Source organism: Thalassophryne amazonica, chromosome 7, assembly GCF_902500255.1.
Source record: "Thalassophryne amazonica chromosome 7, fThaAma1.1, whole genome shotgun sequence".
NCBI classification, from domain to species: Eukaryota; Metazoa; Chordata; class Actinopteri; order Batrachoidiformes; family Batrachoididae; genus Thalassophryne; species Thalassophryne amazonica.
Genome location: NC_047109.1, coordinates 74,637,304 through 74,660,548, shown reverse-complemented (window position 1 = coordinate 74,660,548; position 23,245 = coordinate 74,637,304). Strand labels below are relative to the sequence as shown.

Sequence of the window (23,245 nt, the reverse complement as noted above, 5' to 3'; positions counted from 1 at the left end):
TTACGCAGATGATACCCAGCTTTATCTATCCATGAAGCCAGAGGACACACACCAATTAGCTAAACTGCAGGATTGTCTTACAGACATAAAGACATGGATGACCTCTAATTTCCTGCTTTTAAACTCAGATAAAACTGAAGTTATTGTACTTGGCCCCACAAATCTTAGAAGCATGGTGTCTAACCAGATCGTTACTCTGGATGGCATTACCCTGATCTCTAGTAATACTGTGAGAAATCTTGGAGTCATTTTTGATCAGGATATGTCATTCAAAGCGCATATTAAACAAATATGTAGGACTGCCTTTTTGCATTTATGCAATATCTCTAAAATCAGAAAGGTCTTGTCTCAGAGTGATGCTGAAAAACTAATTCATGCATTTATTTCCTCTAGGCTGGACTATTGTAATTCATTATTATCAGGTTGTCCTAAAAGTTCCCTAAAAAGCCTTCAGTTGGTTCAGAATGCTGCAGCTAGAGTACTGACGGGGACTAGCAGGAGAGAGCATATCTCACCCGTGTTGGCCTCTCTTCATTGGCTTCCTGTTAATTCTAGAATAGAATTTAAAATTCTTCTTCTTACTTATAAGGTTTTGAATAATCAGGTCCCATCTTATCTTAGGGACCTCGTAGTACCATATTACCCCATTAGAGCGCTTCGCTCTCAGACTGCGGGCTTACTTGTAGTTCCTAGGGTTTGTAAGAGTAGAATGGGAGGCAGAGCCTTCAGCTTTCAGGCTCCTCTCCTGTGGAACCAGCTCCCAATTCAGATCAGGGAGACAGATACCCTCTCTACTTTTAAGATTAGGCTTAAAACTTTCCTTTTCGCTAAGGCTTATAGTTAGGGCTGGATCGGGTGACCCTGGACCATCCCTTAGTTATGTTGCTTTAGACGTAGACTGTGGGGGGGTTCCCATGATGCACTGTTTCTTTCTCTTTTTGCTCCGTATGCATCACTCTGCATTTAATCATTAGTGATCGATCTCTGCCCCCCTTCTCGGCATGTCTTTTTCCTGGTTCTTTCCCTCAGCCCCAACCAGTCTCAGCAGAAGACTGCCCCTCCCTGAGCCTGGTTCTGCTGGAGGTTTCTTCCTGTTAAAAGGGAGTTTTTCCTTCCCACTGTGGCCAAGTGCTTGCTCATAGGGGGTCGTTTTGACCGTTGGGGTTTTTCATAATTATTGTATGGCCTTGCCTTACAATATGGAGTGCCTTGGAGCAACTGTTTGTTGTGATTTGGCGCTATATAAGAAAAAAGTTGATTGATTGATTGATCATATTCACCATCTCCTTCCAGTGTGTAGTACTTGGAACTGCATTTAAACTGGATCTCGTCACGGTACAGGGTGCTTTGGACCTCTGAGTCCACTAACTGAAGGATGCCATCTTCTGGCACATCTGGAAAACCGCAATCCACAGCTACACAGAATAAAAAGAAATGAATTAATAAACTGTCAGGGGAAAACAGGATCTTTAGGATAAATTAATCCCTTATTAAACATTTAAACTGACAGCATTTTTTAAATTTTTCTAGTGCGTTTCCATGTGAGTCAGATGCTCAAAGCAATTTACAATGATGTCTGCCCCCCCACACACGCACACGCGTGCGCACACACACACAGACAAACACTTCATCTTTGTGTCGTGTGGATGAAAAAAATGCTTCAAGGTTTGGTTGAGGAATAGAAGACTTTCGGATTTTAAAATGGGCCCCAGCATTCTTAAGTTTGGGAATATCTGTTTTAATGATTTCCCTCAAAGCAAAGTTCGTCATGTTCCTTGTTCTCAAAGTAAGGACAAGGTTTCAATCAGTGACATCGGGATGCATATCTGGGTTTTTTTTTCCCCGTCTGCATATATAGTAATGATAAATGCCACACTGGCAGAACCATTTATGAGCATTAATACCCATATATGCAGTTTATTCTTGCAAGACAGAAGGTATGTAGTGCATGAGTGAATGTGGTGTGGGTGTGACCCCCATCCGCCCTTCCCGATCAGCCTACAACATGCATATCTATGAAAGCAAGAGTGGGATGTAACTTTCATTTCCAAAGCCTACGTCTGGTGACTGCTTTCACTTTCTATATGAAAACTGATTTTGGTCATTTGCAGACTCACCTTCACAGATGTAACTGGGATTCCATAAGCCTGTTCTCTGACAAGTCGTCTCATACTCTGACATCATGGCAAGGATTCCCTTCTGCTTTTAAAAAAAGGAATGTTTAATTAATTGAAACATACGGTGCATCCGTAAAGTATTCACAGTGCTTCACTTTTTCCACATTTAGGGAATACAACCCCTGGCAAAAATTATGGAATCACTGGCCTCGGAGGATGTTCATTCAGTTGTTTAATTTTGTAGAAAAAAAGCAGATCACAGACATGACACAAAACTAAAGTCATTTCAAATGGCAACTTTCTGGCTTTAAGAAACACTATAAGAAATCAAGAAAAAAAGATTGTGGCAGTCAGTAACGGTTACTTTTTTAGACCAAGCAGAGGAAAAAAATATGGAATCACTCAATTCTGAGGAAAAAATTATGGAATCACCCTGTAAATTTTCATCCCCAAAACTAACACCTGCATCATATCAGATCTGCTCGTTAGTCTGCATCTAAAAAGGAGTGAACACACCTTGGAGAGCTGTTGCACCAAGTGGACTGACATGAATCATGGCTCCAACACGAGAGATGTCAATTGAAACAAAGGAGAGGATTGAGGATCAAACTCTTAAAAGAGAGTAAATCATCATGCAATGTTGCAAAAGATGTTGGTTATTCACAGTAGCTGTGTCTAAACTCTGGACCAAATACAAACAACATGGGAAGGTTGTTAAAGGCAAACATACTGGTAGACCAAGGAAGACATCAAAGTGTCAAGACAGAAAACTTAAAACAATATGTCTCAAAAATCGAAAAATGCACAACAAAACAAATGAGGAATGAATGGGAGGAAACTGGAGTCAACATATGTGACCGAACTGTAAGAAACCGCCTAAAGGAAATGGGATTTACATACAGAAAAGCTAAACGAAAGCCATTATTAACACCTAAACAGAAAAAAAACAAGGTTACAATGGGCTAAGGAAAAGCATTCGTGGACTGTGGATGACTGGATGAAAGTCATATTCAGTGATGAATCTCGAATCTGCATTGGGCAAGGTGATGATGCTGGAACTTTTGTTTGGTGCCGTTCCAATGAGATTTATAATGATGACTGCCTGAAGAGAACATGTAAATTTCCACAGTCATTGATGATATGGGGCTGCATGTCAGGTAAAGGCACTGGGGAGATGGCTGTCATTACATCATCAATAAATGCACAAGTTTACGTTGATATTTTGGACAATTGAAAGGATGTTTTGGGATGTTTCAAGATGATAATGCATCTTGCCATAGAGCAAAAACTGCGAAAACATTCCTTGTAAAAAGACACATAGGGTCAATGTCAACAAGTAGATCTGATTTGATGCAGGTGTTAGTTTGGGGGATGAAAATTTACAGGGTGATTCCATAATTTTTTCCTCAGAATTGAGTGATTCCATATTTTTTTCCTCTGCTTGGTCTAAAAAAGTAACCATTACTGACTGCCACAATCTTTTTTTCTTGATTTCTTATAGTGTTTCTTAAAGCCAGAAAGTTGCCATTTGAAATGACTTTAGTTTTGTGTCATGTCTGTGATCTGCTTTTTTCTACAAAATTAAACAACTGAATGAACATCCTCAGAGGCCGGTGATTCCATAATTTTTGCCAGGGGTTGTAACCCCCTTGTGTGTGATGATTTGCGGATGTTAATGCTGGATTTTACGGTCACAAGTTACAGTAAAAATCAATTTGTGACCGTAATCCAGCATTAACATCCGCAAATCATCACACACAAGGGGGTTATTCCCATTCTAATCCAATTCCAACGTTTGCATGGTTTATTTTTCTGTAAGTAAGTCGGTCGGCGAATCATTGTGAAAGGGTGTGGTCGGCTCGTCAAAGCTTACCGGAGCAACAGCATTTTCGTGCCAAACTGGAAATTCTGTGAGCAGACCCACAGATTTCTCCATCTCGTCAGCTGCATTGAGTTAAATCCATGATAAATCCATCAATCAATCAAGTTAAATCCATTAAATCCACATAGTTTGGCATCTCCCTCGCTGCACTAATTTCTGTCACCCTCAGATGACAGCGCAATTATTTACATCTGCGTAGCAGCATGTGCGGTCAGGGCGCGGACTAATACATTAAATGTGAAACGGTTTTAATATTTTGTCACCGTTTATGAGACATTTTATGGTCTGAAATCTCACACGATTAACCAATCGGATTTGCAGAAAAAAATTTAACTGGATTAGAATTTACATATATTACAGCCTTATTCCAAAATGGATGAAATTCTTTTTTTCTTTTTTCAATACCCCATAATGACAATGTGAAAAAAGTATTTTTTATTTATTTATTTTTTTTAGATTTTTGCAAATTTATTTAGTAAAAAAACTAAAAACAAATTACATGTACATACATATTCACAGCCATGAAGCTCAAAATGTAGCTCAGGTGCATCCTGTTTCCACTGATAATCCTTCACATGTTTCTACAGCTTAACTGGAGTCCACCTGGGGTACATTCATCTGATTGGACGTGTTTTGGAAAGACACACACCTGGGCATTTGCCCGGTGGGCCGCTGCACGTTTAGACGTGCATGGGTCGGCCCTTCCATATTTATAGAGATTATGGAAATATACAGTGTTCTCGAACCGCGTGCTGCTGTCAACACGAGGAAAGTCCGTGATCGGTGAAGCTACAGCATTTAATTGGCAGAACCACTTCCTGAATTTGTGTCAAAATAAAAGTTTTGTAGTGTTTCATACACGGTGCAGTCTTATTCTAAGTTTCAGTTTTGTTTCCGTTTGATCACACAACGGAGACTTACATCGAGCACAATGATTGACATGACCAACAGCCAATGACAACTGGAGAAGCATACAGGGTGGCCAATCAGATTGCAGGAAGAGCAGGCGGCCGCTCCCGCCCCTGTGAATGGACTGACTCCTCGGCGCCTGGACTTCTCTCCGCTCTCCTACTGATTACAAGGTTGGAATCGTTTCTTTTATCTTAATTAACTGTGCTTTACTTTTGTTAATCTTTAAATGCAACAGCTACGGACTTCAGCTCTTTAATTTGCTGCTGTGTGAATCCTAGCAGTGGTTACACATTACTCCCCCTCTCTCTCTCATTCACACACACACTTTGGAGACACAAAAACTTTTTTTCCGCTTGTGTGCTGCTTTTTCTTACGTTTTTAAAATATTAAGGGGGCGATGAGTTTATCATCACCCCCCCCCCCCCAAAAAAAAGTGCGGAGGAGACGTGCGCTCCTGGAAAGCTTGTGTATTTACACTGCACCGTTGTAAGAGACTGACTAAGAGTGAAGAGTGATGACAGTATTTTTTTAATTATTATTTGAACGTATAGACGCTCGGTCAAGTGATCTCCTGCATACCACAGAGCCGGTGTTCTGTCGAGATGAGGTGCGCCAACTTTTGACACTCTGACCTGTGACATACCTTCGCATTGTCCAATAGGAACGACGCGTCGGACCAAAACACAGAAGACTCGTGGCAGAAACTACTGATCTCTACAAAATGGATTGGACCAATCTGATTGGTGCAGAAACCACTGATCTGTACAAAACATTAACGTGTGACAGGACTGCTCATTTATAGAGCAGTTTTCTGAAGAAAAATCATTGGAAATGTTTTTTTGTTGTTGTTACCTCAAAATTTCTGATTACTGTTAAAAAAAAAGTAATTAAAATAGGTAAATAAATCAATAAATGGTTCTTTAGAAACCTTTCATCTGTATTAAAACCACCTGTTATTTCAGATTAGATAATTTCTTAACATAAGGAACCTCAGACATTTATTTTTAGACAAATAAAATAACATGGAAACTTGTATATTTTTTGAAGTCTGGTAGATTATTTATATCTTATTTCAACCAGAAAAACAAACACTAAATAAATACAAATGTTTATTATAAATGCAAAAGGAAATAATTTAACAATGACTGCAGTGTGATTGTAAAGTAGGATTTCTGTGACATAAACTTCATGATGTTTTATATATATACGAGGTCTGTTAGAAAAGTATCCGACCTTATTATTTTTTTCAAAAACCATATGGATTTGAATCACGTGTGATTACATCAGACATGCTTGAACCCTCGTGGGCATGCGAGAGTTTTTTCACACCTGTCGGTTACTCATTTGCCTGTGGACAGTCTTTGAGTGAGGAGTCGCCCACCCTCTCATCGTTTTTTCATTGTTTAGGAATGGCTCAGAGACTGCTGCTTTGTTTGATAAAAAATTTTTCAAAACCTGTAAGGCACAACTGAGTGGACACCATTCGATAAATTCAGCTGGTTTTCGTTAAAAATTTTAACGGCTGATGAGAGATTTTGGTCTGGTAGTGTTGCTTTAAGGACGGCCCACGGTGTTGTCGTCTCGCCGTTTCAAGTTGAAAACTTGACATTGAACATTTCAGGCTCTGTTGACCCAGGAAGTCGTCAGAGAACAGAGAACTTTCAGAAGAAGTTGGCATGAGGAGTTTATTCGGACATTCCATTGTTAACAGATATTTTGTAATGAAAGAACGTGCGGGCAGAGTCGCATGTCGGGCCGGACCCGACCGCGGGGGGTCGCGACAGGAAAAACACCTCCGTTGGAAACCTTAACGGGCAAGTTGGAACATGCCCAAGCTGTTAAACAATTTCTCAGTTACTCACTTGTTGAAAGCCATCAAAAGCCACCTGAATTTTACAAATGGTTTTCAACACGGAGGTATTTTTCCTGTCGCGGCGCACATAGATTTGCCGAGTCATCACGGAAACGACTCGGCGAATTTGCGCGCACGTCTTTCATTACAAAATGTCCTTAAACAGTGGAATGTCTGCATAAAGTCCTCATGCCGGCCTCTTCTGAATCTTCTCTGTTCTCTCACGACGTCCTGGGTGAATTAAGCCTTAAATTAGAATGTTTTCAGGTCGAAACAGGCCGATGACGGCGCCAGGAAACGCTACGCGACGTCCCGCTCCATGGGAAGTCCTTACAGTGACAGAAACACCCCATAATCTCTCATCAGCCGTTAAACTTTTCACCGAAAACCAGCTAAATTTCTCGAATAGTGTCCACTCGGATATTCCTCACAGGTCCCAAAAAATTTTGATAAAGCAACGCGCACCGTCTTGAGCAGCGTGTGAAACAAAGGAATTCAGCCGAGAGGGCTGAACCACATCTCACTCAAGGCCTGCCCACAGGGAAATGACATCACCGAACTCACGCATGCGCACGAGGGTTCAAGCATGATTGGTGTAATCGCACGTCATTCAAATCCATATAGTTAAAAAAAAAATGTGTCGGTTTCTTATCTAATAGACCTCGTATATATATATATATATATATATATATATATATATATATGTCATTTAAACTTGTAATTTTGTCAAAATATGTAATTGCCTTTAATGTTATCAGGATGCCCCCTCGTGGCGCCGGGAACGCGTTTTGTACTATGATCAAGGTGAAATGACAGTGAAAGTGTGTGTTTAGGTGTGTGTTCATGGTGTTTAGGTGTATAGTATTTGTTCATTGGGGGTTCGGTATGGACGGGTGGGTGTGCGTGTTTGGGGGTGGATTCGTCGGGCCAATAATGGGCTGGTCCAGAGGAAAAATGCCAGGGCCGAAATTTGTTCCCAGTCCGACCCTGCACCTGTCTATATGAGGTCCCACCTGATGGAGCTTGAGAGGTGCTGCAAAGAGGAATGGGAAAAACTGCCCAAAGATAGGTGGACCAAGCTTGTGGCATCATATTCCAGAAGACTTGAGGCTGTAATTGCTGCCAAAGGTGCATCAACAAAGTATTGAGCAAAGGGTGTGAATACTTATGTACGCGAGATTTTAAGTTTTTTATTTTTAATAAATTTGCAAAAATAATAATTAAAAAAACTTTTTTCATGTTGTCATTATGGGGTGTTGTGTGTAGAATTTTGAGAGAAAGAAATGAATTTACTCTATTTTGAAATAAGACTGTGACATAAAATGTGGAAAAAGTGAAGCGCTGTGAATACTTTCCAGATGCACTGTACCATTTCATAAGCGATTTGTGTCAGAGGTTCCATTATGTTCTCTGTGCACTCACGTTATAGGCCACATAGCCAACATTACACGTTACTGTCACTGTTTCACCATGACGATACTCTTGTTTCTCAGGAGCCACGATTGAGTTTGGGCTTACCACACCTAGACACACCTTGTCTGCAATTAAAGATATGAAAAGAGCAATTAGGATCATCTTGTGCTCAAACATATCAAACATTTTGTTGTGCTGTGTTGCTGCAGTACCTCTGGTCTTGTAATGGAGAGCAAAACCTTTGTTAGAGCCAGAGGCGTCGGACGAGAAGTGAATTTGGACATGATGTGAGTACGTCAGAAAGGGAGATTTGGGAGGCGTCTGTCCACAAAACGGCCCCAGAGTGCCAGAAAGAGTCTCAATCTGGAAACAAAGCAATCCAATTAAAGAACTAGTGCACTTGTATTATATATATTTTTTAAACCCAGCCATGTTAAAACTGTGTTTGCAATGAAGTCAGGGAGTGTTGTTCTTTCCTTCTTCGATCACTGTATTTGCAAGAATTCCTTTTATTTTAAATTGTCTAGAAATTAATAAATGAATCAGCCGGATAGTTGTCAGAAAGGTTACAAAAAGCAACAATACGCACAAAATAATGAACAATCTACACTCAGCAAAATATGTTAATGCAATGCCTTTGTTTTTGTTCCTGTTTTTTCCATAAGTTGGAGTTCTTCTTCAACTAATGACCTCATGAGTTAAAGGCTTCTTCTATGAACTCAAAAGGCCTGTGTCATTATGTCCATGCAGTTGGATCGTGGATCATGCAGTTAGCTTGCTGACTGTAGGAACATCTACCAGAGCTGTTACGCATTAACTGAATGTTCATTTCTCTACCATAAGCTGCATCCTTCATTATTCCCGAGAACTTACCAGCTGGGCTGCAGACCACGCTTTTTTTTTTTTAAGATAAGCTGCACATATTAGAGTGCCCTTTAATTGTGACTAATCCAAGGTATATATCTGTGTGTCAATGGTGAAGCGCTCACTAACACAGGCTTTGACACAATTGTGAACAAAATTCAAGGGAACTAATCTTTTTGTGGTCATAGAAGAAGTCTTACATCTTTTACTTCAACTCATGAAAAATGGCAGCGAAAATACAGATATTATCAGTTATCAAGTTGTTCACCAATGAATATGGCTTTATACACCGTGAAGAAAACCATACACCCTGACGCCGAACCAGGCCCTGGTTATACATACATACATACATACATAGACATACACGTATGTATACAATACATACAATTTTATCATATACAGTGATCCCTCGTTTATCGCGGGAGTTACCTTCTAAAAATAACCTGCGATAGGCGAAATCTGCGAAGTAGTCAGCAATATTTTTTACAATTATTATAGAAGAAGAAGAAGAATTTATTTATTCCAGACCCAGGGGGATCCATAACACAGATAAAAACATCACAACACAGCAAAAAAAAACAAAAACATACAGATATTGCATAACTCACTGTCCCACATACAGACACGTTCGCCAGTGATTCCAAAAAGTAGAGAACAGTCTCACAGAGCTACGTCCAGGGCTAGCCAAAACAGCAGTTACGTTGTTTTGTAACTCAGATACCCTGCACATAAATCTATACATCAGATTACGCAGCACAGCTGCACAAGTAGGTACCCCAGCACTGACAAACATTTGACTTGCACTAGACCTTCTTGGAATTCCCAGCATCAGCCTCATGCTGTCATTGTAAGCCACCATGAGTTTCCTAATGCTGCCTTGTTTATAGTGGCACCACAGGTGTGCAGTGTACATTGGTGTACAGTACGCTTTGAAGAGTGAGATCTTGACCGACACATAGCACATACTAAATTTACGGCACAGCATGTTTGCTTGCACATACAATTTCTGCCGTTGCCTATAGATATCTCTATCATCTGTCAGGTCATTAGCAATAATATGGCCCAGATATTTAATCTCACTGCACTCAATGAGTGCAGTGCCAGCCAAATAGAAAGCAGGGAAGGATGATCATTTATCTTCTCTGCTCCTTATGATCATGATCTTACTCTTACTAGCATTATATTTATGTCACACTCTTCTCCATACTGTGAACATATTCTTAGTAACTGTTGCAAACCAGCAGTACAGGGACTAAAGATGACCAAGTCATCTGCATACATGATGTGATTGATTAGTATCAATCAATCAATCAATTTTATTTATATAGCACCAAATCACAGCAAACAGTTGCCCCAAGGCGCTTTATATTGTAAGGCAAGGCCATACAATAATTACGTAAAAACCCCAATGGTCAAAACAACCCCCTGTGAGCAAGCACTTGGCGACAGTGGGAAGGAAAAACTCCCTTTTAACAGGAAGATTAACAGGAAGCCAATGAAGAGAGGCCAATATGGGTGAGATATGCTCTCTCCTTCTAGTCCCTGTCAGTACTCTAGCTGCAGCATTTTGAATTAACTGAAGGCTTTTCAGGGAACTTTTAGGACAACCTGATAATAATGAATTACAATAGTCCAGCCTAGAGGAAATAAATGCATGAATTAGTTTTTCAGCATCACTCTGAGACAAGACCTTTCTAATTTTAGAGATATTGCGTAAATGCAAAAAAGCAGTCTTACATATTTGTTTAATATGCGCTTTGAATGACATATCCTGATCAAAAATGACTCCAAGAGTTCTCACAGTATCACTAGAGGTCAGGGTAATGCCATCCAGAGTAAGGATCTGGTTAGACACCATGTTTCTAAGATTTGTGGGGCCAAGTACAATAACTTCAGTTTCATCTGAGTTTAAAAGCAGGAAATTAGAGGTCATCCATGTCTTTATGTCTGTAAGACAATCCTGCAATTTAGCTAATTGGTGTGTGTCCTCTGGCTTCATGGATAGATAAAGCTGGGTATCATCTGCGTAACAATGAAAATTTAAGCAATGCCGTCACCAACCCTACAGCCAGTTCCACACATATTTAGAGACATTGATAAATCATTCATATACACATTAAAAAGAAAAGGAGATAAAATTCCGCCTTGTCGAACACCATTAGTGACAAGGAAGGGAGCAGAGGTCACATTCCCCCATTTCACCCTCATTGTCTGATGTGAGTACCAATAGACCAATACTATAATTAAAAAACCAGGGACCCCACTGTTGGATAGCTTTAAAAATAATTTCTCATGATTAACGCGATCAAACGCATCTATGAAACACATAAACATTGCAGTATTTAGTCTATTACATCTATGTAAAATTTCCTTTAACGCATAGATACACAAGTCAGTACCAAGCTTTTGTTTAAAACCAAATTGGTTGTCTGTAGTCAAGACATACCTTTCAAGTCTACACAGTAGCACTGTATCCAGCACTTTAGGCATGACACTGGCCAGGGCTATTGGCCTATAATTATCTGAGCTGTTTAGCTTCCCCACTTTATCTTTAATTACTGGCACTAACACAACAGAAAGCATGGAATCAGGTAAGACTCCATGAACTAGAAGACCCGTGTAGCACATAGCCACCAGAGGACACAATTTCTTACTGGCAAATTTAATATGTTCAGCTGTAATATTATCCAGACCACAGGCCTTATTGTCTTTTAACTTAATCATTGCTTCATGGACTTCAGCAGGAGTTACAATAACATCATTGCTAAACTCTACATTATCCACAATAAACAGGTCACTTTTTACACAGTTTAGCAGCTCAGAGTATCGTTTACGCCATAACTGTGAAATCTCTTCAAGTCCACTCACACTGTCTATATTAGAGGGAGGGAGGTCTTGCAGTTATTAACAGTTTTTATTTCTTTCCAGAAGCCATTAACATTATTCTTTTGCAGCTTCCTTGCCAATGAATCCGCCCTCATAGTATTTTCATTCCTCTTAATGTAGCGAAGTGCACATTTAAACCGGGCATTAGTGCGTTTTTTATCTTCAAACAAGGAGCCATGCCTAATTTTCCCTGCCTCAGCCCACTTTTTAAAAGCATTTCAGGCCTCTGCATGCAGTGCTCCAACATGGTCCCTCCACCCTGGTTTAACATTTGATACTTTTGTTCTGTGTCTATACAGAGGCTTACTTGACATACCAAGAGACCCCACAATAGTTTCATACATTGAACACAATTCCTCACAATGTTGTACATTATTACAGTTCATATTCCGACATAAAACAACTTTTGGGATTTTGATATTACCCAGCGAAGCGTCAGACTGATTGACATACATATCAATGTCAGTCCCAGACAATTTGGACCACTCTATTTTACCAACATCAGTGTTGTTATCCACAGGCAGCAACACAGGTAGGCTGCCTGTGTTCAACACTATAGGAAAGGGTATATGGTCTGCAGTAGCCATATCATAATCAATTTTTATCTCATTGATGGAGCTGTGAGCATCCACATTACAGAGGCAATGGTCTAACCAGGAAGTGGAGTGCCAGGCCTCACTTATACAACCCCTGGCAAAAATTATGGAATCACCGGCCTCGGAGGATGTTCATTCAGTTGTTTAATTTTGTAGAAAAAAAGCAGATCACAGACATGACACAAAACTAAAGTCATTTCAAATGGCAACTTTCTGGCTTTAAGAAACACTATAAGAAATCAAGAAAAAAAGATTGTGGCAGTCAGTAACGGTTACTTTTTTAGACCAAGCAGAGGAAAAAAATATGGAATCACTCAATTCTGAAGAAAAAATTATGGAATCACCCTGTAAATTTTCATCCCCCAAATTAACACCTGCATCAAATCAGATCTGCTCATTGACATTGACCCTATGTGTCTTTTTGCAAGGAATGTTTTTGCAGTTTTTGCTCTATGGCAAGATGCATTATCATCTTGAAAAATGATGTCATCATCCCCAAACATCCTTTCAATTGTCCAAAATATCAACATAAACTTGTGCATTTATTGATGATGTAATGACACCCATCTCCCCAGTGCCTTTACCTGACATGCAGCCCCATATCATCAATGACTGTGGAAATTTACATGTTCTCTTCAGGCAGTCATCTTTATAAATCTCATTGGAACGGCACCAAACAAAAGTTCCAGCATCATCACCTTGCCCAATGCAGATTCGAGATTCATCACTGAATATGACTTTCATCCAGTCATCCACAGTCCACAATTGCTTTTCCTTAGCCCATTGTAACCTTGTTTTTTTCTGTTTAGGTGTTAATGATGTCTTTGGTTTAGCTTTTCTGTATGTAAATCCCATTTCCTTTAGGCGGTTTCTTACAGTTCGGTCACAGACGTTGACTCCAGTTTCCTCCCATTCGTTCCTCATTTGTTTTGTTGTACATTTTTCGATTTTTGAGACATATTGCTTTAAGTTTTCTGTCTTGACGCTTTGATGTCTTCCTTGGTCTACCAGTATGTTTGCCTTTAACAACCTTCCCATGTTGTTTGTATTTGGTCCAGAGTTTAGACACAGCTGACTGTGAACAACCAACATCTTTTGCAATGTTGCGTGATGATTTACTCTCTTTTAAGAGTTTGATAATCCTCTCCTTTGTTTCAATTGACATCTCTCGTGTTGGAGCCATGATTCATGTCAGTCCACTTGGTGCAACAGCTCTCCAAGGTGTGTTCACTCCTTTTTAGATGCAGACTAACGAGCAGATCTGATATGATGCAGGTGTTAGTTTTGGGGATGAAAATTTACAGAGTGATTCCATAATTTTTTCCTCAGAATTGAGTGATTCCATATTTTTTTCCTCTGCTTGGTCTAAAAAACTAACCGTTACTGACTGCCACAATCTTTTTTTCTTGATTTCTTATAGTGTTTCTTAAAGCCAGAAAGTTGCCATTTGAAATGACTTTAGTTTTGTGTCATGTCTGTGATCTACTTTTTTTCTACAAAATTAAACAACTGAATGAACATCCTCCGAGGCCGGTGATTCCATAATTTTTGCCAGGGGTTGTATATGTATAGCTATCTTTTGGTAAAAGTATCTTAAAACCCCTCACTACACACTTTATACACTTTTCTCAAACAGGCATTAACATTTTCTCACTTTTTTCTCCTGTGTAAACACTCAAAGTTCAAACCTTAGTAGAAAAAAAAAATAGAACTTTTTCCTATAAATAATTATGATGGCAAATTTAATTTTAATGATCAATCTACGAAGTTGGACACGTAAGAAATTATTAATAGTGACTCACCAGTATTTCACATTTCCTCTGACCGCGCCTCTTCGTCGTGGCGCTGCTCCGCTGTCCGGATTGGCTGATTACTCGGGTGGTATGAATAATATTATCCATCCGCGAAAAAGGTGTATTGCTCTTTATTCTTTAGTGTTTTATCCAATCATATTGGCGTATCATTTATAGGTATATGATAATATATTTTTATTTGTGCTGCTATCAGCAATAAGACACCAAAGTCATCTTAAATATTCTACATTGCTCATCATATTGCAGGAGAAACCAAAAAGAAGGAAAAATCTGTGTTGGTCACCACTTACCTTCAGTGAATCTATGCACTGGCCATCAGAATCTTGCTCCACATCAAAATCTTGAAGGAAGTGCAGCTCCAGTTGTAAGTGGTCCTCCACAGACAGCGTGTACAAGCACCTGGAACTGTCTGCATATGGGGCAGGCCAGAAGGGACTGGATATCTGACCCCTATGCTTCCCAGACAGGTCTTCATTACAGCTCACTGTAGTAAAGAACACAGTAACCATTAACACTGTGCAGTTACATGAAAACATTGGTAAACTCTTGAGCTTTTACACATTTGAATTTTTATTTTGGCATCAAATTAAAAAAAAAAAAGAATTCAGGCTTCTTTGTATTAAAATGTGTAAAATGATGCCCTTTAAACTCACAATGCAAACTAATCTCCACAACATGAAATAAATTAAATAAAAATATAAAACTTTAAGTTTTAATCTACTTTAAGTATCACACATAATACAACAAAATCATCACTTTTCACAGCCAGTTTGTTTTAGACAAGTCAGCGGTTGGACACATGAACATTTCCAAGTCTCTGAATGTGTCTTGGAGTGAGTGAATGTGCAAGAAGGAAACTGCTGAGGGAAGCTACCAAGACAACCAGACAACCCTGAAGGAGCTACAAGCTTTTGTGGCTGTGAATGGAACAAATTTGCATAGTGTGGAGTGACACAGAGAACAGTTTTCTTCACAAAAAACAGAGCGAAAAGAAAGACAAGAAACTTCAGCTCGTCATCGTCGTGGCAGTCCCTCCATTTGGAGGAAGATGGTCTCTTGATTCTCAGACGTGAGGGTGAACATGGAGAAAATCTACATCCAGGGTGGATCTACTGTAGACTAGAGATGGCTGTGCGTGGGTTTGTTTAACATGGGAATATTGTTGCACGCTGACAAGCACACAAACCTTGACAGATACTTAACCTTATCCGATGGAGTAGGAAGACCCAGATGATTGCGGTCTGAGAACCTGCTGCAGCCTTCATCTACCTTCACAGCTGTTGAGTGACAAGCCGTCACCTCCTCTGCCTCATCTGCCATTGAGGCCTTTTTGTATCACCACTTTTCAAGATGTATTTTTCTCAAAATTTGTTTTGAAAAAGTGGTTCATCTCATAATCAGGGTTGTCTAATTTTCCTTCCAAATGAGTAATAATATTTTATCACATATTAAACAAAAATCTGCCTTATACTTGTAAACCAGCTTTCATGAGATACAAGAAAAATAGGGCTGATAAATCAGATACTTTTCCTATCAGTTTTACTGCCCTGGAAACTGTGGCAATAAAATCAGGGCGATACAAATCTTAAATCAGGGTGATACAAAAAAAAAAAAAAGACATTGAAAATACCAGGCTTTGTATCACCCACTTTTCATCCAATCAGGAGCCCCCATTTCTCTGGCCCCACCAATGACACATCTCCATTTTGTGTTACCCTGGTGACACATGCAGGATCCTGATACAGGAGCCAGATCATTTCATTCAACCAAGATGTCTGATCAAGGTGAGAGAGTTTTATCCTCCTGAACAGGGAGAATTCTACAACTTGAGTCTCATACTGAAGTTGTAAGACACCAGTGAAGAGGACACTCATAACCTTATAGAGAGACATAAGAACATTCCATAATTTACTTATTTACATGATTTACCTGCGTTATTCATTCACCATGATTCATGTGTCTGATTATTCTTTAAATATTTTGATGATTATACAGATCTGTGTTATGCTGTTTACTATAAGCACAAGTGTTGAATGAACGTTGTTAGTGTAGTGGTTCTTGTTCTTTATTTTTGTTGTAATATGTGATAAATATCTTATTACTTGTCTGTTTATGTATCACACCCAAAGGATGAGGGCTGACACAGATACATCGGGGCGTGACACAGAGCGCGATACATAAACAGACATGTGATAAGGTATACGTACAGCACTTTAAGCCCCGGTCACACGGCACTAACGAAGGACATTGAAGCCAAAACGAAACAAGAAATCTGGACTTATTTTGGAGTCATCATTTAACCGTTGTCCAGCTTCATTCCTGTAGCTGGCAGTTCGTCAGAAAAAACGTGAACGAATCCCAACGACAACTTCAATTCATCCGTATTCTGTTTTGCTTTCTGTCTTGACGGTTCCTCATCGTTTGCATTGTTCCCGTACCGTCAGCGTTCCGTTTGACTGTCGTCCAACTTCGTCCAGCCTCCCAAGTCCGACGTCTTTCATAAACATTGATGATATCTGAACGGATCAATAACTAAAGATCTGTTGAGCTGAACGTGACTTGTCCATGTGTGGGATGAAAAGCAACATTTTCATACAGAAACAACAGCGGCAAGAACATTTTATCAACTACTTTAATTTATGCACGTTGCAGCCGTCTCTGGCTGGAACGCGTGTGTGCGCATGCACACACTTGCAGCCATGAAGACAAACTTGTTGTCAAGACAACCAGTTCTGGCAGCTGCAGGTGCTGTGGAGACCACAGATTGGCTGCAGACTTGATCACAGGCTGTGCTCGGTCTGATATCTTCTGTCAAGTCACGTTAACAGAATGTTTTGTTTTGATTTTGTTTAAAGCATCAAGGTCGCTGTTCACTTCATTTTTTTTTCTTTTGTTAGTTTTGGTTTTGTTTAGTTCTTTTATGCGCTCTGGACTCGCAGGCTTTTCGACGTTGGGAGAAGTGCAGGTTCATTTGTCTACTTTTTCTCGACGATTTGTGACTTTGTGACTTTTTTGCCTTCGTTCAGTGATCGCCGTGTGCCGTGTGACCGGGCCTCAAGCACTGTATCGTTTGTAATACTTCAAAAGCATTGACAAATGTGGGACTTAAACTCTATAATTTCCCAAAACATTATATATAACTGCTGCTGTTTTCTGTTACATAAAATGAGTATTGAAACATACCCAACAGTTTTCCGTGACCTCACAGCCTCAGTAACACTTCACTGAGTGCTGCCGTAGTTTTATTTGATTTCATTTCTGAATAATTCCTCTGTGTCAGCGCCTGTTTCCCTTCCCATTTTGATTCAACTTTCAGTTCAGTTTTTTATTTATTTATTTATTTGACTACTTCTGTCTACTTCAGTCTTTTCTATCTACTAAACACTTTACTGTTCCAAATAAAAAGTTTACCCGTGCATGTGTGCTTGTCTGTGTCTAGCTGGTACCCGTGGCGACAGGAACAATGGTACCCCCCAATGACGTTGTGACAGAACTGGGTGCATCCGTTGTCTGGGTCATCTTCACACTCATCAAAATCTGACAAAAACAGTTTGGTGCACAAATGTCATTTACAGACACAATGTCATTTAAAAAAAAAAAACAACTTTTCAAGTAATATTTCAGTGAAGAATAAACACTAAATGGAAACACACCACTCTGATAGGATGATTTTTGTTTAAGTAATGTCATTATGAGCATATTTGTCTCTTGTTCTACTGGTTGTTTGATTATTTAAGCTTATGTTGTGTTGGAGTTGATACATAAGCAACTTTCTGTGCACATTTAAAGCTTTTCCTGTAAGTTGTTGTTGCTGGTTTGATTCCAGCATCCTCCCTCTGTTTAAAGGGAAGCTGAGCCCACATTAGAAACCAGTACTTACATTACCCAACTGGTTACGAAAAAAATATCAGTCTATCACAGACGGTGGAGGCACGGTGGATTAGTGGTTAGCACTGCTGCCTCACAGCAACAACAAGGTCCTGGGATCACTTCCCACCAGGTCCTTACTGTGTGGAGTTTGCATGTTCTCCCCGTGTTTACGTTGGTTGCTCCTGGGTGCTCCGGCTTCCTCACACTTCCAGACATGCAGGTTAGGTGAACTGGACACATTAAATTCACCATATATGTGTGTGAATGTGTTTGTCTGTCTACATGTGGCCCTGAAATAGAGCAGTGTCCTGTCCAGAGGGTTCCCTGCCTGTCACCCAGTGACTGTTGGGATAGGGTCCATCTCCCCACCACCCTTGATTGGAATAAGTGGGTATAGAAATGAATAAATAAATGACACAAATGACAAACCAACCCTGTCAGGAAAAATACTGTATAGCTTCATACAACGCTGTCACAACAGAGATTTAAAAAGGCTCTCAAACAGAATCTTACTGAAACCAACTAATATCCTGGTCATGTCCCTAGAGGGAGGTTTTCCAAGCACGTCAAATTGGGAGGAGGCCTCGGAAAGACCCAGGACACACTGCAGGGATTATATTTCCCAGCTGGCTTGGGAACACCACAACAGTTACAGGATTTGGCTGAGAATAGGGAAGTGTGGGATGAGCTGCTTGGTCTCCGGCACTGTAACCCAGACAAGCGGATGAAAATTAATGAATCAAAGTATTATCATTAACAAAGGTTCCTTTGTATTAGCCCTTTAAAATAATGTCATGATTGTGCTTATTAACTTTTGGCGCCCAAACAAGCGCACACACACACACACACACACACACACACACACCACATCTGCTGACGATGTTAAATTGTTGTCTACACTCTATTAAAGAGGACAGAAAAAGTCAAATATTCCACTCTTTCATCACTATGTCTTACCTCGCACGGTGAAAAAGCCTTTGAATCCAGTGTGCTTCTTTGTATTTGAGTAGTCAGAGTGGAAGGAAAGAGAAAGACAGCCACCCGAGGAGGAGAGGAGCAAGGGATTGACAGAGGACTGAAGCGCCTCATAATCTGTTTTCCCGCACAGAATAGAAATAAGGCTTCCATTTGAGAAAATCTGGTACAAGGGACAAGATGAGAAAAATAAGTTAGAGAGCGCAAATATATAGAAACAAGAAGGGCACTCAGAGAATGTGCACTACTGGCAATAACAGTGACAGCCCACACAGCAGAGGGCGTGTCTACAGATCCATGGAATAATACCAATGTCATAAGATGGCATCTTTGAAAAAGAGAACTTAAGAATTTAGTCATCTTAAGACTGAGCCAGAGGACTTTAGTTGATGCTTCCCCAATGGAAGGAACATCTGCCGAAAAATCTGCCAAATCCCAATTTGAGATCTAACACCCAAAGACGAAAAGACCAGGGTAATGGCAGAACCTCCACCATCCTCTTGTCGCTTAGCAGAGGTAAGCAACCTCTGATAGCACAATGTTCCTCTGACCTTTTGTGTGTGCAGGGGAGCTCACCTTCAGGACATCATTTTCACAGTTTTGGCTGTCCTCCAGGTCCAGGTGAATGAGTTTAAGTGAGATGATGTGACCTTTAGGGGCACACCTGTTCCAGCTAAGATTAGAGTGAGGAGGATAACCCCTGGGATATCCCGGAGACTCCACCCATCCCGAAAGAATGGCATAGGAAGAGTGAGAAAGCAGGAGGAAAAAGAGACTGGGGGAGAATGTGGGGAAATTATTAGTCATGAAATTGTTATTTATAATGAACTATAGAAATCCTTCAGTGTGTATCAAATAAATAGACAATTTTAACAATCTTGCATGGAAAACAGAACACGTCAAGGCAGATCCTCAGAGTTTGTGAGAACACATTACAGAAAAGATTCAATGGAAAAGACAGAGAAGTGGAAAATAAAAGCAAAAGAGAAAGGGTGAAAAATGAAAAAGTTGATTTGGTAACGATTGAAATGTGAACAGTGTCAAATATACAGTGGGGCCAAAACGTATTTAGTCAGCCCCTGATTGTGCAAGTTCTCCTACTTAGGAAGATGAGAGAGGTCTGTAATTTTCAACATAGGTACACTTCAACTATGAGAGACAAAATGAGAAAAAAAAAATCCAGAAAATCACATTGTAGGATTTTTAAAGAATTTATTTGTAAATTATGGTGGAAAATAAGTATTTGGTCACCCACAAACAAGCAAGATTTCTGGCTCTCACAGACCTGTAACTTCTTCTTTAAGAAGCTCTTCTGTCCTCCACCTGTTACCTGTATTAATGGCACCTGTTGGAACTCGTTATCTGTATAAAAGACACCTATCCACATCCTCAAACATCAGACTCCAAACTCAACCACGGCCAAGACCAAAGAGCTGTTGAAGGACACCAGGAAGAAAACTGTAGATGTGCACCAGGCTGGGAAGACTGAATCTACAATAGTCAAGCAGGTTGGTGTGAATAAACCAACTGTGGGAGCAATTGTAAGAAAATGGAAGACATACAAGACCATTGATCATCTCCCTCAATCTGGGGCTCCATGCAAGATGCCATCCTGTTGGGTCAAAATGATCATGAAAACGGTGAACAAAAAGCCCAGAACTACACGGAGGGACCTGATGAATGACCTGCAGAGAGCTGGGACCAAAGTAACAAAGGCTACACACTACGCAGAGAGGGACTCAAATCCTGCAGTGCCAGGCGTGTCCCCCTGCTTAAGCCAGTATGTGTCCAGGCCCGTCTGAAGTTTGCCAAAGAGCATATGGATGATCCAGAAGAGGACTGGGAGAATATCATGTGGTCAGATCAAACCAAAATAGAACATTTTGGTAAAACCTCAACTCGTCATGTTTGGAGGAAGAAGAATGCTGAGTTGCATCCCAAGAACACAATATCTACTGTGAAGCATGGGGGTGGAAACATCATGTTTTGGGGCTGTTTTTCTGCAAAGGGGACAGGATGACTGATCCAACCTGGTCTCACGGCAAGTCGTGCTTCAGCAGCACGAAATATACATTAATCTATTGGTTGATGATATTGTGATGAAAAGCGCCTCATTTTTGTCACAGCATCACAAATTCATTCTCATTCATTCTGTGATGGCTGCACGAAATTAAAAGTGAAGTGGGGGGTTGGGGGTTATGGTTAGGGTGGAGGGAAGGAGTAAGATTAGATTATGGTTAAGGTTAGGGTTGGGGGTGGGAGTAGAGTTAGGAATAATGAGTTAAAAAAGCTCTGTCATGAAAATTTGGCTCATTTTGTCACGGGAGCACGAAAAAAATACATGAGACTGGGCTGACTGATCTGTGCTAAGGAAAGAATGAACGGGGCCATGTATCATGAGATTTTAAGACAAAACCTCCTTCCTTCAGTGAGAGCATTAAAGATGCAACGTGGCTGAGTCTTCCAGCATGACAATAATCCCAAACACACCGCTCGGGCAATGAAGGAGTGGCCCCGTAAAAAGCATTTCAAGGTCCTGGAGTGGCCAAGGCAGTCTCCAGACCTCAACCCCATAGAAAATTTGTTGAGGGAGTTGAAAGTCCATGTTGCCCAGCGACAGCCCCAAAACATCACTGCTCTAGAGGAGATCTGCATGGAAGAATGGGCCAAAATACCAGCTACAGTGTGTGCAAACCTGGTGAAGACTTACAGGAAAAGTTTGGCCTCTGTCATTGCCAACAAAGATTATGTTACAAAGTACTGAGATGAATTTTTGTTATTGACCAAATACGTATTTTCCACCATAATTTACAAATACATTCTTTAAAAATCCTACAATGTGATTTCCTGGAATTTTTTTTTCATTTTGTCTCTCACAGTTGAAGTGTACCTATATTGAAAATTACAGACTTCTCTCATCTTTCTAAGTAGGTGAACTTGCACAATCAGGGACTGACTAAATACTTTTTTACCCCACTGTAGATGATCCATAAATTGCACTAAATACTTAATACAGAAGTAGCACTTCCAAACAAGAGCAATCAGAGACTTCTGAAGTCTGCCAATCCAGAGCCGGATCACCTCGAAAATTCAGTGAAGTCTTCCATGCCCTAATATCTATCTGTGATGCAAATTTGTTGACAATCTGTGAAGTATAGTTTTGAAGGAGGTTGAGGTTCTCTTTATTTAACGTGGGTAATCAGTGAAAGTCTCAATGAAGGACTTATTTCCAGAAGGTCCCACGGCACGTGTCACTCACTCCTCCCCAGCACTGATATTAAGAGTGCCAGTCGGGAGTGTGGCTGCGATTGGGAAGCGAACCCGAGTCGCTGGCGTCCCAGTCCAATGTGCAAGCTGTTACGCCACCACCTCCCTTGAAGTAAGTCTTCAAAACCAATATAACAGGAAATCTTGATCCAGAATCCAGATTCGGTTCCCAATCACCTCCAAAATTTATTGGGTTCTTCCATGACCTAATAGCTCTCTGTGGAGAAAATTAGGTGAGAATTTGTGAAGTAGTTTTGAAGAAATCTTTCAAAGCGTATATAAAGGAAAATCTTGATCCAGAATCTGGATTCGGTTCCCAATCACCTCCAAAACTGAATGGGTTCTGTCATGACCTAATATCTATCTGTGGAGCAAATTTCATCAGAATCCGTGCAGTAGTTTTGACATAATCCTGCTAACAGACAGACAAATAAATAAACGCAGATGATTTTATTGCGTCCTTGGCAGACGTAATAAACTTACGTCTTACCTTTAATGGACTATCAGGCTGTAACGGTGCTGAGATATTAAATTTAAACCTACCTTCTCAACATCGTGATCCGATCAACTCTTTCACAAATAAAGAACATCATCAGACCTCCTTCCTCTTTTTCTTATTAATTCACTTTGCCTTCCCTCACTGCCCCCCCCCCCCCATTTTGCCCGAATTCTTATTTTGCAAACGCTAGCATTTTATTCATGTACTTGTTATTGAGATTTGTTTGCACGTGTGTGTGTGTACGTCCGTGCATGTGATAAAAAGAAAAACAAAGCGCTAAAAACATTTCAGGTCAACT

General features: G+C 40.2%; 1 protein-coding gene across 1 annotated transcript in view; it reads right to left on the bottom strand.

The window, feature by feature from the left end:
• Positions 1-23,098, bottom strand: part of LOC117513470 — a 63,994-nt gene extending 40,896 nt beyond the window's left edge. The window contains exons 1-9 of the mRNA XM_034173651.1: positions 22,992-23,098; positions 19,758-19,956; positions 19,164-19,344; positions 17,748-17,873; positions 14,627-14,820; positions 8,389-8,539; positions 8,186-8,301; positions 2,118-2,199; positions 1,281-1,415 (exon numbers count right to left, since the gene is read on the bottom strand). Of these exons, the coding sequence (XP_034029542.1) occupies positions 1,281-1,415; positions 2,118-2,199; positions 8,186-8,301; positions 8,389-8,539; positions 14,627-14,820; positions 17,748-17,873; positions 19,164-19,344; positions 19,758-19,956; positions 22,992-23,041 (1,234 nt within the window). The 5' untranslated portion in view covers positions 23,042-23,098. The remainder of the gene's footprint in view (positions 1-1,280; positions 1,416-2,117; positions 2,200-8,185; positions 8,302-8,388; positions 8,540-14,626; positions 14,821-17,747; positions 17,874-19,163; positions 19,345-19,757; positions 19,957-22,991) is intronic.
• Between the last annotated feature and the right edge of the window lie 147 nt (positions 23,099-23,245).